We start from the raw sequence: 14826 nt of genomic DNA, 5'->3' as shown, positions 1-14826 counted from the left end.
AGGTGGGAAGAGGCTTCAGACATTACCAGTGACAGATTTTTGTGGAAACAGCTTGACCGCAAATGCGACGAACGGCACGGGAGGGTCTAAGTCAGTAAGGATAGCACATTAGGTTTTTGAAATAAAACTTTTTAATAGCAGGAAAATGCACTGTAGATACCTCAGAATATGCATGTTGTTGGCTTTCAATATCAGAAATTGTGCTTGGCGATGGGGCTCCTAGCGCTCCCCCAGACCCCCTTGCTGGCGATGGCAGGGAGTCTACAATTTTCCCACTAACTCCAGGAAGAACCTATTCTAAGGCACAATAAGCGTCTTCCGAAAGAATGATGGGTCAGAATGTAATAAAGATTATATACACACATACATACATATAAATATATTTATTTTTTTCGCGGGGGGTGGGGGGGGTGGGGGGGGAACACACACACACACACATTCCTTTTTAACAACAGAGTATGTAGATGTGATTGCACCTTTACTCCTCCTGCAGTGGTAGTTCTTGATGGCACCAAGGTCTGCCCAGGTGTCCAATCCTTGGGTCTAGGTTGGCAGAGTACATGAAGCAGGGATATGCTGAATGCCAGGGCTAGAACCTCTGCTACATCATCACAGGTTTCATCGATCTAGATTTAATCATTATTTAGCAACAATGTAAACATTTAATATTGTAAATAAAAATATATATCTATATTTTCAAAAAATAGGCAAATATACAAAACTAATGTTTATGTCTGAAAATAAGCTAAGGACCCAGAAAATTTAAATAAATCTCTTTATGTATGTCTGTGTAGGAATTTTAAAAATGCTTGGAGAAATATGTAGAAACAAAGCTAACAATAACAATTTTTGTTAGATTCAAAATTGTTGGCAGCCACTATGGGTCAGTCACTTATTATCTTACACATAATAATAATGATATTTATTGTCTGTATGGAAATTTGTCTTACAATTTGCGCATTACACCAAACAAAAAACATAACTGTAAGAAACCAAAGTGTACATTCACACCAGACTCACTCATAATTTCCATGTGACAAAGTTTATATCAGATTGTTCCTATTTAATGATTTGATTGTCAGGGGAACAAAAGAGTGTTTGTGTCTGTTTGTCTTTGCTATCGGTGTCTTTTTGTATCTCTTTTGTGATGGTAAAATCACAAAATCCAGACACAAAGGGTGATTCTTTATTTCGAGGATCTTGTTAGCTTTTTTATAGATGTTTGTCTCAAACAGCTTCCCAAATGGGTTGTTTTTTTGCCAATGATTTTACCAGCAGCATTTAGGATTCTATAAAGCTTATTTTTATTTTTAATGCTCAGATAGCCATACCAGGCCGTGATATTGAAACTTAAAATATTACAGATGTGAGCGTGATAAAACATAGCCAAGGCCTTTTCGCTAACATTAAATGAGGACAGTTTTCTTAGTAATCGTAATCTTTGCTGCCCTTTTTTGCTGATATAATCAGTATTTGCAGTAAAATTTAGTTCATTGTCTAGAATAGTACCAAGGTATTTAAAGGTTTGCACTATTTCAATAGTCTCTCCAGCTACAAAAACAATATCATTTTCCTTCTTTTCCCTACGAAAATCGATTATCATTTCTTTGTTTTTTTTTACATTTAATAATAAAAAATTATCTTTAAAGTATTTTTCAATGTGTTCTATTTCTCTGAAATACTCATTTACGTCTGAGCTCTCTGAGAGCAGGCAAGAAGAGCTGCATCGTCAGCGAATTTTGTGAAGGAGCAAAAAGGACTATCGGATTGAAAATCATTGGTGCACAAAATGAACCACAATGGCGATGTCACAGCCTCCTGGGGCGCCCCTGTGTTAACTATGTGTGCATTTGATATAACATTGTTTACCCTAACCCTCTGAGATCTCTGGGTCAAAAATTCATAAACTAACACCTAAATTGTATTTAGTACAGTGACCTTTTAACTGGACTACACAAGGCTATTGGATAACTCTAAATGCTTTTTTTTCCATCTTGATTTCATCATGATTTAAAAATAATTTATTCACATGTGCATGAAATAAGGATACTTTATTGAAACATCATAAATAGCTTTTGCACTATTTCAAACATAACAATGACAGTAAAATTAAATTTTACTAATAAACCTCAACAATAATGGATCTGGTTGCACTATCATACTAAGGGAATCAACAAACTGATCAAAATATCAACAGAGAAAATTGATCAAAAATGAAATGAAATAAAAGTTTTAATATAATTTTAGTTTTTGAGACCCAACTGTGACAGAATAACAATACTATCACAATAGTAACTTTTCTCTAAGAGGTTTGCAAGAATAAAAATTGCTAGCAATCCAAATTTAAAATGTATACTGAAAGAATAAGAATGTCGCTTAAATAGACATCAATGTCCCAGAAGATTGGACCAAGAATCTTGTGAATATCACTGTCAAACAGGTTACTGGCAGGGTTGATTTCTAAGTCTTGACTGGTTAGCCCCCCTGACATTCTAATAAAGTAACAGGGGACAAATAAATCTTAACTAAATGACTGAATAACTCTCAGAGGTACATATGAATATTTTATACAAAGATTATTTTCAATGTGCTGAATGGATGATAATGATGATAAAATTCAATGTAGTAAACATTGGCAATACGAATAACTACTTCAGTTACGAATGATATAATAGAATAAAACAGTGAGTTTGAGTTTTGGCACATCGGCACAATTTAGGCCATGTCGTGCCCGTAATCCTTTAAGGATCACTCTCCCTTTATATAAGGGCTAAATTCTAGACAGTTATATCATTAAAAACAAGGTATATTCACAGTTAAAATAGTAAAGGTAGTAAAAATTTAATAATTTGGTAAAAATATTATGTAAATATTATATGTTCACAATTCATAAACCAGATCTTCGTAGACAACCCCACCTCCCGGACAAAGCCCAGTACCTTCCCAGGGTCAACATTGTCGTATAGTGTTTTTAAGTTGTGTGCTCTAAAAAATTTCTCCCTGACATCCTGGTATCTAGGGCAATCAATGAGGATATGTTCCACGGTGAGGCGAGAGTCACAGTACTCACAAAGTGGGGGCTCCTCTCTCTTCAGCACAAAAGAGTGCGTGATGTAGGGGTGGCCAATCCTAAGTCTGAACATGGTCGTGCTACCATGCCTTGTCAGACCTTTAGATGTGGGCTGCCACATGACATCCGCCACAATCTGCCTGAGTTTATTGTGAGTCTCAGCCTCCCATCGGTCCTGCCACCTATCTCGATAGGTGGCAGAGGCAATACTTTGTCTCAGGTCCGAGCAGGGAATTTGAGTTCCTGACACTGCTTGATTTAGGGCTCTCTTTGCTTCTCTGTCTGTGGCTTCGTTTTCCTCAATGCCCACATGGGAGGGGACCCAGATGAAGGTGACATCCCTATGGTCGGCTGTTATTTGGTCCAACAGCTTCAGGCTCTTATGTACCAATGGAATGTCAGACTTCATCCACCCCAAAGCTTGCAATGCAGATTTGGAGTCGGAGCAGATTATAAATTTTCTCCTTTCTGATGCTTTGACGGCCATAAGTGCAAGAGATATTGCATGTAATTCGGCCGTAAAGATGGAGCATCCATCAGGGAGTCTACGGGAGATTGTTTTGTTCCAAAAGGAGCAGGCACACGCGACCTTTCCATCCATTTTGGATTCGTCAGTGTAGATGGTGCCACAATCTCTGTAGCTCTCCTGCAGTGCCCTAAAGTGGACTTGTAGTATGCTTGGGTCTGTATTTTCTTTTTTGAAATTAAGGAGGGATAAATTTAATTTGGGTTTGTTCATTAGCCAAGAAGGATTCTGTGGGGTTTCTATTTTAAAGATTTGGTCAATGGGTGGGGTTAAATTTTAAATGGGTTCTCTCATTCGAAGGCCCAACGGCTGTATGACGTTAAGCCTTCAATTTGTATAGTTTTACCTCTGTAGGGTTAAATATGGAGTCGAAAGCAGGATTTGTGGGGTTGGATTTTAGCTTGACTATATACTGCATCGCAAGCTTTTTCATTCTTATGTCCATGGGGAGTTCTCCAGCCTCCACAAGGAGACTTGGGATGGGTGATGTAGGAAACGCACCGAGACAGAGACGCAGGGCAGTATTTTGCATTGGTTCCAGTATTTTTAGATAAAACTTCCTTGCTGCTCCATATATTATGGATCCGTAGTCTAATTTGGATCGGATTAGACTTTGATATAGCAGCAGCAAGGTATCTCTGTCAGCTCCCCAGTTCATATGGCTGAGTACTCTTGGCATTTCTTCTTTAGTTCCTTAATGTGGGGGAGAAAATTAAATTTGGAATCTAGGGTGAGGCCTAATAATTTTGTAGTTTTTACAACAGGGATCTTCTTTTTGTGTATAAATAGTTCAGGGTCTGGGTGGAGTCCCCTTAAATTACAAAAATGCATACTAACTGTTTTGGAGTCCAAAAATTTAAAACCATTATCGTTTGCCCAATTTTGAATTTTATTTAAACATAGATGTAATTTTCTTTCTAAAGTGTTCATGTTTTTGCCATATGTAAGAATGACAAAGTCATCAACATACAGAGAGCACTCTATGCCAGGGGACAGAGCATTTATAATGCTGTTTATTTTTATGTTGAACAAGGTCACTGAGAGAATGCTGCCCTGGGGTACACCAATTTCCTGGTCATAAGTATCAGAAGAGGAATTGCCAACTCGAACCTGAAATTTCCGGTCTTTGAGGAATTCCCTCACAAAGCAGGGAAGATGTCCCTTAAGCCCCATAAGCTCCAGGTCACGTAGAATGCCATGTTTCCATGTTGTATCATAGGCCTTTGCCATGTTTCCATGTTGTATCATAGGCCTTTTCTATGTCGAAAAATAAATACAGCTACTAGATGTTCTCGTCTTAACAGTGCATTTCTGATGAAAGCTTCCAGTCTTACCAAGTGGTCAGTTGTTTGCCCCTGCCGGAATCTGCACTGGTAGTTGGAGATTACTTTATTTCTCTCAAGGTACCAGACCAGCCTATTGTTTATCATTCTTTCCATGGTTTTGCAGATGCAGCGTGTTTGTGTTATTGGTCGATAGTTAGCTGGGTCAGACGCATCTCTTCCCGGTTTGGGTATCGGTATAACTGTGGCTTTCCTCCAGCTGTTTGGGAAAGCGACTGTTTGCCACACACAGTTATAGATTTTTAGCAGGGTCGCCAATGAGGGTTCGGGAAGATGCTTGAGAAACTGATAATGGATTTCATCTTCTCCTGGCACTGTGTCATGTGATTTGTCCAGCGAGTCCTTCAGTTCCTCAAGCGAGAACGGTTTGTTATAATCTCCATTGTTTGCAGATCTGAAATCAATGGGGTGTCTTTTCTCCCTGATTTTGACTTTTTGGAACTCTGGCGTGTAGTGTGCAGTGGATGATTTATCTGCTATTGAGGATGCAAGGCAGTCAGCTATATCTCTGGGGGACGTAACAGTTCATCCTTGGTTTTTCAAATGCCCAATTGCATTTGATTCTTTCCCTTTGATCCGCCTTACTGCCTTCCAAACCGCTCTAGCAGAAGTTTTGGCATCCAGACTGCCGACAAAATTTCTCCAGGAATTCCTTTTGGCTGACCATATGGTTTGTCTAGCATTTGCTCTAGCTATCCTAAATAGCTTTAGGTTTTCCTGGGAAGGATTCTTTATAAATGCAGCCAGTCATTTTTTCTATCACCAATAGCACTTTTGCAAGCTGTATCAAACCATGGTTTGCTAGGCCGTTTTGGATTTGCGGACGCTAGGGAAACAACTTTCCGGGCAATATCAAGCAGCTTGATAGCAAAGATATCAGCTGGTTTCTGTTCATCAAGGATATTTTATGTGATATCCTTGGAGCACCGCTGAAGTCACCCCAATGAGGGGAGATTGTCAGTAATGATGATTGGGAAGTGATCACTTCCCCGTAGATCATTGCTTACTGACCATTTAAAGTCGTCCAGAAGTCCGGGGACGCATACGGTGAGGTCAATGCATGTGAGAGATCCAGTTCCTGGGTGCAAGTAGGTCAGTGATGCATCATTAAGTATGCATAAATCATGTTGGAGGAAGATATCCTCCAGTATACAACTTCTTGTGTCAGTATTGTTGGATCCCCAAATAGTATTATGGGCATTGAAATCCCCAAGAATTATATAAGGATGAGGGAGTTGTTTCAATAGGTCCTCCATGTCTGTTGGGTTTAATGGAGCGCCTGGTGGTAGATACAGGCTGCAGCAAGTGATAACCTTGTGTAGGGTTATTCTAGCTGCTACGACCTGTAATGTGGTCTGTAGTTCTACCCTCTCATGGGGGACGCTGTCCTTCACAAGGATACTTCACCTGATGCTCTCTCTGCATCCTCAACATTCTTGCTGTAAGCACTGTACTTCTTCAAAAACTGATGCTATCTTTCAGAAATGTTTCCTGTAAGCAGACAGCTACAGGAGTCTAAGAGTCCATCAGTAGCTGCATTTCCTCATAATTGGCCTTGATGCCTCTACAGTTCCACTGTACAATTCTGGAATCCATGGCTTATTCTAAATGACCTACTTGGAGCTATTAGCCTTGGGAGGCCCCGGAGGGGTTTCCCTTTATTCCAGTGACCTTGGTATTTTTATTCTTGGGTTTGGATGGAGAGGAGGACAACCCCTTTTTGGGGGAAGTCTTTCTCTCTGGAGAGGGGAGATCCCTCTGGTTAGAGCGGAGGTTATTTCCTCCTCCCTCACCTCGGGCATCCTCTCCGCTTTGATTTCTCCCCATAGGGAGTTGGTCAACCTCTAATTTAGTAGAGGTTGAGGTGTCTGGCTGGGTTCTCTGAGGAGAACCTGTGTCAGACATGATGTATCCGGGTTCTTACAGAGTGTTGGTTTTGACATGCTGCTCAGTCATGCTTTCATCAGCAAGCACAGAGAAGACCCATGGGTCGAAGACCCATGCTGGTAGCTCAGCATGACCAGCCAGTTGACCCAGAGCGGGCCATCTGGGCCTCAGGTCTAGGGGAACTTGGAGCTAAAGTATTGTGTTGTGGTGGTCCATCCTCAGATAGATACCCACTCAAACACCAGGATCTCTTTATCCCCCCTTACCTGTCGCAGTCCATGGCAAACAGACTGGTTTATGACATAGGGAGGTTTTAAAGATAAGGAGACAGAGTGATGGAATGATAGAATGATAGAAAAGAAGTAGGGCACTTTTGAGCTCCAAAAGTGCTAAGGAAAGAGGAGCGCAGTTTAACGTCTTGTCTTGGGATGCAGATTAAAACACATGTTGATAATATGATTCACCAGCCAACCATATACTCTAGTTCAAACATAATCAATTCCAGTATCTACCATCAGCCACAACACTGGCCCACCACATTCATATGAATGATGAAAGTACAGCAACCAATCATAAAAATGCTAGCTGGAGCTAACTCCCCTATAAAAATAAAGAACACATGCTCTTAAACTAACAACTAACACCATGATAGTGAATATCAAAACTATGTATTATAACTTGTATTAATCAAACTAACTCTTTTTTACTGAACAAGGTGGAAAATAACCCCAAAAGACAAGTCGAAGCAATAAAAAAACATTTGTGACAACACAATTAATTGCCACCAAAATTTCCAATGCTGCATTCTGACTGGCACTGCACGACAGGTACACAAGGAACTAAAAATTGAAATGACAATTTGAGAAAGAAAGTTGGCAAGAGCCAGCCTATGCTTAGGTCTGAGCGTGCTGCAAAAGAATAAAGTGGCTAATACTTGGTAGATGGGATGTCACTAGAGACCCTACCTTATTTAACAACAGAAGTGTTATCTTAGTGTTGCCATGTCCTCATTTTGAAATATTTTTTAGTCAAAAAGGGTCGTGAGCATCCAAATGTGCCATGATTAAAAAAAAAGAACATGTAGTACACACACTGAAACAGTTGTTGGGCTGTGAAACAAACTTTTAATCCAACATTCTCAGACAGTATCTGATTTGATTCTTAACGCAACCTTGAGTTGATTCTTAACACAACCTTGAATTGATTCTGAGATGCAATTAGCTCAATTCTATTATTTTTGTTAACAAGTAATACAACTGAAATAATTTAAAAAAAAATGATTTGTTTGCTTTAATGTAAAAAAAAAAGTTTTATTACCTCAACTGTACCAGTTTGTAAATTCACCAATGCTCCAGAAATTTTAAAGCTAAATATTTTAGCACTGTAAGAAAGTTTCACTTCCTGTAATCGTCCAATACCCTTCCTCCACATTTTCAAATGTAGTGTCCCAGGATTCCCTGGTACCCCCTTTCGTCCCTTTTGATTTCTGGACCCTAATGAAATAAAAACAAAAAAAATTGCAGCATCTTGTTCAGACTAGCTTTCTATTCTTTGTTCTGTCTGTCCAATCTGACTATTGTAATGGTCATCAGGATGTACATTATTAGATTTTCTGACCATTTATGCTAAAAGTCAGCTGCACTTATCCCTTACATTTTTTGTACATAAATTTATTAACTTTTTTTTTTATTTCAAATTTTATGTTTTTATAGTTTATACTTTCCCCAAAAAAAGTTCTTATTTCAATATGATGTTACTCATTGTGCCAAATATATCAATATAAAAAAGTTTAAACAAATTAAAATATTGGGGGGGGGGGGTTGTTATTTTGAATAGAATTTTGTTTTTTAAATTTAGTCATTTAAAGAAAACTCAAACACACTTATGGATTTCAAAATATTTTTTCAAACCTCGAACTCCAGGAATTCCTCTTTTAAAATCCACCCATCTGCCAACCACAATGGCCCAATCTCCCTGGAAGTTTTTGATCAGGACTGCTCTTTCTCCAGCTCTGGGATTGAGAGTGATGCAGCTGTTATTGTCTGTCACCTGAGTAGAACACCAAGTTATGACAATAGGTAACACAATGAAATTATGTATGTATATAAGAATCCAAAGTAGAGTTGAATGTAGTTTAGTGAACCAGTGGGTAATCAGCAGCCACATATTCAAGCCAGTTTCATGAATGCTGAAACAAATATGTATGTGTAGATTTACCCAGTTATTAGGAACAACAAAATTCCACTTTATCAGAACAAAGATTGTAATAGCAAATAAGAAGCCATAAGTGCAAAGCTGATAAGTGAGAAATATGGGCTCCCTAGAAGTACAAAAACTTTGGTGCAGCCAAAGGACATGGGTATAATAAAAGATTTCAAAACATTTTATTCTGCAAGGTTGCTAAATTATGTTCTTGAAGCAATTCAAGAGATTTTTCTAACCTCAAGTCACCAACCATAGCTGTCAGTGCAAAGGTTAACATCTTTCATTTGTGGCTACCAACTGACTAAAAATAAGCAGCGAGTCAATTAAAAACTGTGGCTTTGACTAATTAGTCTTGACATGCTGATGGAAAGTGAAAATGACAATGGAAATGTGGAACTTCAACAGGTTGAAAATTAGGAAGAAGTTTTATCCATAGACAACGAGATTCTATGTTACAATAAAAATGAATATTGCAGAGAAACACATGTCATAATGAATTGGTGACAATGCAGGATGCTAAGAAATTCTTTGAAACGTTGTGCCATCATTTCAAGCCAGAGGAGAAATGAAGACAGACCTATTGCTGTGTACGATGTATGTGATGAATGACTTCAAGTATGGTCTGGTTCAAAACCACAGTTGGAGTAAGACAAGGCTGCCTACTTTCACCAACACTCTTCAATATCTTCCTTGAAAGGATAATGGAAGATGCTCTCGAGGGCTATGAAGGTACTGTAAGCATTGGAGGATGAAGAATTACTAACTTGCGCTTGCCGATGACATTGACGGCCTAGCAGGGAAGAAGATGAACTAGTTGACCTAGTGATGCGCATTAACAAGTCTTCCGCATGGTATGCAAATAAATGCAGAAAAAAAAACTAATTATGACCAATAGCCAACAGGGCTTTAAAAGAGGCATCAGTATTGGAGGCGAAAAGCTGACTAGTGTTAGCAGCTTCAAATACCTCGGAGCTATTGTCTCAGATGAGGGAACGAAACCCAAACTATTGGCCCAAATAGCACAGTCCACAGCAGCCCTTTCAGAACTTAAAATAATATGGCACCAAAATCAGACTGATGCGCTCCCTGGTCATGGCCACATTTTTATATGCTTGTGAGTCTTGGACGCTGACTGCAGAGCTAGAGAGGAGGAAATGGAATTGAGATGCTACAGAAGGATCCTTGATATCACGTTCAAAGACCGCATCACAAACCAAGACATAAGAGACAGGGTTACTGCAGCGATCGGACCTCATGATGACCTGCTAACTATAGCGAAAAAACGCAAGCTCAAAATCTATGGCCATAATACAAGATCTTTGGAGCTCGCAAAGACCTTCCTTCAGGGAACAGTACCAAGAAAAAGAAGAAGAGGCAGACAGAGAAAACGATGGGAGGACAAGATAAAAGAATGGAAGGGCCTGCCATTGAAAGAGGTTCTAAACAAAGCAAAAGACAGGGAGGAATGGAGAAAGACGGTCAACGAGTCTTGCTTTGTGCCCCAACTGTCCAACAGACTAAGGGATAGGTAAAGGTAAAATGGTCTGTGAAGAGATAGAATCAGATAACACTTGTTTTGAATGTAGTAAGAATATTTTTATAGCTATACATTGTGTTGTACATACTTTTTTTTTTTACAAGGAACAATAAAGGTTAATAAACATTTAATATGTCTCATTAACGTCTCATTTTGTGATATAGGCCATGTTCGTTTAATCAGACTGACCAGTTTTTAAAACTGAAATGATCATATCCCTGATGTGATCCAATTAACTAGATTGGACTGTATTTTTATTTTTAAAAATGATGACCTACAGTAATCTGGTGGAAACTAACCTGTGTTGGAATGGGCAGCTGGTCTGTGCCCACCAAATGTCCAACAGCTACCATTTTGTCCTGATGGAACACATGGACAGCTGACTGCAACAAGGGCTGAGAGTGAATCAAGCGACAAGTAAACATAGGTTCTCCACTGTAATTTAATACCCTAACAGTCAAGGAAGCAAACTGTTAGTGATGAATTTTTAGCATTATATTAATTTCTTTAAAATAAAATATTCAAGTATACCATTTTCAGCTCAACACAAAAGACTCCACTTTTTGTACTCACTTGTGAGAAGCAACATGGCACCAATTGTCAGTACCAGGGGGCAGACGAGGGAGAGGTATTGGTCCCCACAGTTGTTCCAAGTTTTCTGGCATTATGGCCCGTTCATAACCTCCAGCTTTCAGCTGCAACAGTATGACTCCCTTTTTGACAGGTCCAATGAGTAACTTGCAGTCAATCTGTCAAAAAAAAAAAAAGTTGACTTTCCAAACAATACTTCTACTCTAAAAATATTCAAAAAACTATTTTGAAAGTAGTTAGTTTTTCCTTATATATTTGATGCATTTTGCAGATCTATTTTTAATTTGAAAGCATGTCATTAAGCTGTAAATCTCAATGACTGATATCAAAATTCTGTACAAAAATATGAAGAGTTGGTATCAAACCCGATACAGGTTATAATTTCAAAATGCAGGTGGAAACAACACGTTAGCAATACTTTATCTGTTGTTAGTATTTTTTTAAGCTCTGAATTTGTAGTGGCTTACAACTTTGGTTTTACCAGGACATAGTTGCATAAGTAAATGTGGGCCTATGTAAAATTAACCTTTTGAATATGTTGATTACAAGGGAAATCTTTACTCTGAATGGTAGGTAAAGTGTAACACATCAAAATAAAGGAACTATAGAATAAATATTTTGTTACAACCCTATATAATTCAAGCACTGAATATAAAAGTTTTTTTTTATAGATATGATTTCTCTAGCAACCAAAAAGAACATCTTGAAAATGTGGATATAATATATCATATGTCTTACAATTACTAACTATCTGAAAAAACATGTGACTTCTTAAACTTGAACTAGCAGAGATTTGATGAATTCAATCATTGTGAATATAACTTTGTTAATGACTTTCTTTTTCGACTACTTAAATAAAAAAAATAGATGCACTTTTAGTTATTTATCATTTGAGTTGTTCACACTCCCAATCCACATCACAACTAAAGGAATTAAGGATTACTACTATAACATACTATAAATTCTATATTCATTTCATTAAAATTGCAATAAATTTTAATATTTAAACACTCTTAGTCTGAAGAAAGTGGAAGGTCATAGTTGAAACCTATCACACACACACAGAAAAAGCATATTAACAAGCAGCAAAATACATCTTTCGTTAATTAAAATTTAATTAAGTAAGAAAGTAACAAAATATTAACATAACTGCTCTCATCCTTTCTCTTTTAGAAACATTTTGGTCAGTGGGTCATGTGATCTGTGGCCAACAGCATTCAAAATGTTCATGTAAGTAGCACAATTATCTTACTTTCCCAAACTATTGTTATGGACCCATCACTTCCCCAGGATTTATACTCAAGACTCTAGTTTCATCTATCTAGTCTTGTACCATTCATTCATCCACATTGTCTACAGTCACTTCTTTAAACAAACTGTATAGATTTACCTGGAGATCAGAAACACCTGTAGTACTCAGATCCCTAGTCACTTGCTGACCAATAGGTGCTTTTTCTAGTACTGGCAACAAGTTCAGTGTTGTCTCAGACACTACAACCTTAGTTCCAAGACACGCCCAGCCATGGAACTCTTGCAAGCTGAACAGCAGACAGTTCACATGTCGAGTATTGAAAAAGGCACTACACAAGCTTTTACCTTGCCAGACTCTACTAGAGCCCTTTAGTGTTGTCAAAGCAGCATACTGGAAAGAGATGATTCTTTAAAAGATCCACTTGTTTGACATCTTTATGTACAGAGCTTTACTAACAAGTACCACTGGTCCCAGAGAAGCTCTCTCACAGAACAAAATAATATAGAAAATAGGTGGATACATAGAAATGATATGAAGTTTGACCTGATGCAATGTCAAGTTGAGAATGAAGAAATATAAGCTTAATGTAATGATTTTAAAAGGCTGCCAATGATGCAGTCCGGTCACATTCACAATCCAATGAGTAAACTTTTTCCTTAGTCCTCAATCAACTTGACCCACACCTCTCTATTAAGTATATAAATATTTCAAACATATCTTTTAAACCCAACTAAATCATGACACAATGAATAAATAATAACTGTATCTTGGTTAATTCTCAAATTGTTTATTTAACTATAATACTAACAACAACTGTTGAACAAAGAGAAAGATATTTTATCTAAAGAGATACCTTTATATTGATTCAGATATTGACCAAACTGAACATAACAGATGTTAATATTTTACCTGTTTAGAGTTGACAGCTGTAGATATCTTCAATCTAGGTTTTCCTGTTAGCCTGGGGGCATCCTTAATTTCTACTTTCTCAAAAACCAAGTTGGCAATCCTGGTTCTAAGAAGTGAGGTCTCCTCATTGTTCATCATATACAGTTTTCCAAGTGGGTTCTCTCCCCTGTACATGGCCCCATACAATGCAAAGGTCTCATTATATACATCCTTCCAAGCCTAGGATGATACAAGCAGAAAACAAATATAAGTGTCATCATAGTTCCTTGTTTAGAGCTGAACTGGTTTGCCACTATAATGTATTAAGCACACTAGAGAGAGGCAATCAAATAATAAGAATTATAAAATGGCACAACTATAAGAATAAAAGAACAATCTCTAGAACAAAAGTAAATAAAACTGAAAGATAATTTAATTATAAAACAAAAAAAATCTGACTAGTTACACTTGAACTGCTAAAAATAAATTATTTAACAGACGTAATTTTTTTATAATGTTGTTTTTTTTTAAAATTATAACAAGATTATATAAAAAATAATGATTTTCTTTTCAATTACTAGGTCAATAAAAAAAAAAGGCATTGACATAGATATAAGATTGCAATTGTATTTTTAAAAAAGGAAAAAAAAACATTTTCTATGCTAGAAATGAATAAAAAAAAACTAAAGCCAAATATTTACAATAAAAAACCCAAGCCAAACTTTTGAACATAGTAACCAAGTGATGTTTAAGCAAGTAAAATGCCACAAAATTCCCATACAATAGAAAGGAGCAAAAAAAGCATAGCTAATTTATCATTACAATTATTTACCTCTCTGGTGGCCAAATCTGCAGTGTATAGCTTTGAGCCTTCACTTCTATCTGTTACAGAGTCGTCATGATTAAATATTTTACCATAAAGCTCCTCCGTGTCTTTTTTGTAGGCTAGTGGGTAAAGCTGGTGGGTGTGCCACATCAGGTCAATGTCATAGCAAGGAACAATAAACATTTTTGGTCTCTCTATTTTCAGTTGAAGAAACTTCTTGTAGCGAGTTAGTGATGATAATAAAAAAAGCTTATCTCTGTAGTGGGGTAAACTGACCTGTAGATTAAACAAAGATAAGTAAAACAACAAAATTTAGAGAATGAAAATGGACACTAAAACAGAACAAGAAACATCTTAAAAAATACTTTAAATGCAAAGTTAGATGTGAACCTGGCCTAACTAGTTCCCCTTCCAGACCTTGTGGTCTATAGGGCAGAAAGTTCATCTGTTTTTGTGGCCTACGGTTAACGAGGGTGTCATGTAGCCAGCACAACGACCAACCGCCTTTACTTTTCCCCAACCAATGTCAGGTACCCATTAGAGCTGGGTGGACTCAGAGGCGCCCAAGGATTCCGAAGTTGAAAATCCCAGTCTTCACCAGGATTCAAACCCGGGTTCGGAAGCCAAGCACTTTACCAAGCACGTTCAAGAAAATGCTGTGTACAAGATTCGTTTTAAATTAGGTCTAACTTATAATGCAT

At 37.6% G+C, this 14826-nt stretch overlaps 1 protein-coding gene across 8 annotated transcripts in view; it reads right to left on the bottom strand.

Moving 5' to 3' along the window:
- LOC106074651 (uncharacterized) overlaps positions 1–14826 on the bottom strand; it is a 44109-nt gene that overhangs the window by 5662 nt on the left and 23621 nt on the right. For all 8 annotated transcript variants that reach the window (XM_056025368.1, XM_056025372.1, XM_056025374.1 and 5 more), the window contains 8 exons: positions 14132–14401; positions 13321–13539; positions 12550–12801; positions 11142–11317; positions 10868–11018; positions 8737–8875; positions 8144–8319; positions 477–626 (listed from right to left, as the gene is read on the bottom strand). In XM_056025368.1, coding sequence (XP_055881343.1) covers positions 477–626; positions 8144–8319; positions 8737–8875; positions 10868–11018; positions 11142–11317; positions 12550–12801; positions 13321–13539; positions 14132–14401 — 1533 coding nt within the window. The remainder of the gene's footprint in view (positions 1–476; positions 627–8143; positions 8320–8736; positions 8876–10867; positions 11019–11141; positions 11318–12549; positions 12802–13320; positions 13540–14131; positions 14402–14826) is intronic.

Source organism: Biomphalaria glabrata, chromosome 4 (assembly GCF_947242115.1).
Source record: "Biomphalaria glabrata chromosome 4, xgBioGlab47.1, whole genome shotgun sequence".
Lineage (NCBI taxonomy): Eukaryota > Metazoa > Mollusca > Gastropoda > Planorbidae > Biomphalaria > Biomphalaria glabrata.
This window is presented reverse-complemented; position numbering and strand designations above follow the sequence as displayed.